The 809-nt window shown below is 41.8% G+C and overlaps 1 protein-coding gene across 1 annotated transcript; it reads left to right on the top strand.

The window, feature by feature from the left end:
* The first annotated feature begins 284 nt into the window (after positions 1-284).
* On the top strand, positions 285-644 carry Tsp_14363 (conserved hypothetical protein). Its single transcript, XM_003367499.1, has one exon. It carries the CDS (start codon positions 285-287, stop codon positions 642-644), a length of 360 nt encoding a protein of 119 aa, XP_003367547.1.
* The last annotated feature ends 165 nt before the right edge of the window (positions 645-809 follow it).

Genomic DNA, 809 nt, shown 5'->3' with positions numbered 1-809 from the left:
TTTAACGGAAAGTGCGCATCAGGATTGGTACACTCAGCGTACTCAGATTCGCTTGCCCCAACCCCCGTATTACTTTTTCTGAGAAAAATCATTTAGGATGTCTAATGAATTATTGTCAGATGCAATCAATAACATTTCTAAAAGTTTTGCACCATCGCTCATATTTATTACTGAGATCGCGTCCTCACTACACGTCTAGTAGTTGCTGTAATTTGGTAGTTGCTGCCCCATGCACCTGTCAATAATTAAACGTTGAAATCCCAAACATTTTAAAAAATTACAACATGAATATGGGTGGCATAGACCTGAAGAATATGCTTGCTGCTCTATACCGCATCGAACACAAAAGTCGAAAATGGACCCGTCGCATTTTCTTTTGGATCATCAGCACTGTCATGACAAATGCATGGCAACTATATAAGAGGGACAGAAAAGAGATGCCTGGTCCATGCACAGGCACACTGGACCTACTAAGCTTTACTTGCCAAGTTAGTCAGTCCTTGTGTCTTGTGAACAAGCCTATTGCAACTTCCAGAAGCCATTCTCGTGCGTCTTCTCCAACGCCACCCCTGGCGTCAAGACGATTGGGAAGACGACCAACTGACGTCTCAAAAGAAGTAGCAAAGGACCAAACTAGCCACTGACCAAAAACCACTCAAACACTAAGAAGATGCAGACTGTGCTCTAAGTTAGCCACGTGCCTGTGCAAAAAATGCAGTATTTACCTATGCCTAAGTAGCAACTGAAACTGCTTTACAGAATTTCATAACTAAATAAATATTTCTTTGCCTATTACTGCATGATTGCGT

This window comes from Trichinella spiralis, assembly GCF_000181795.1.
Source record: "Trichinella spiralis strain ISS 195 chromosome Unknown Scfld4161, whole genome shotgun sequence".
NCBI lineage: Eukaryota > Metazoa > Nematoda > Enoplea > Trichinellida > Trichinellidae > Trichinella > Trichinella spiralis.
The sequence above is the reverse complement of the archived record's forward strand: the minus strand, read 5'-3'. Positions and strand labels throughout refer to the sequence as shown.

What these genes read in the sequence shown, in the direction of transcription:
- Tsp_14363 (XM_003367499.1), top strand. Translation starts at nt 285, where the DNA reads ATGAATATGGGTGGCATAGACCTGAAGAATATGCTTGCTGCTCTATAC.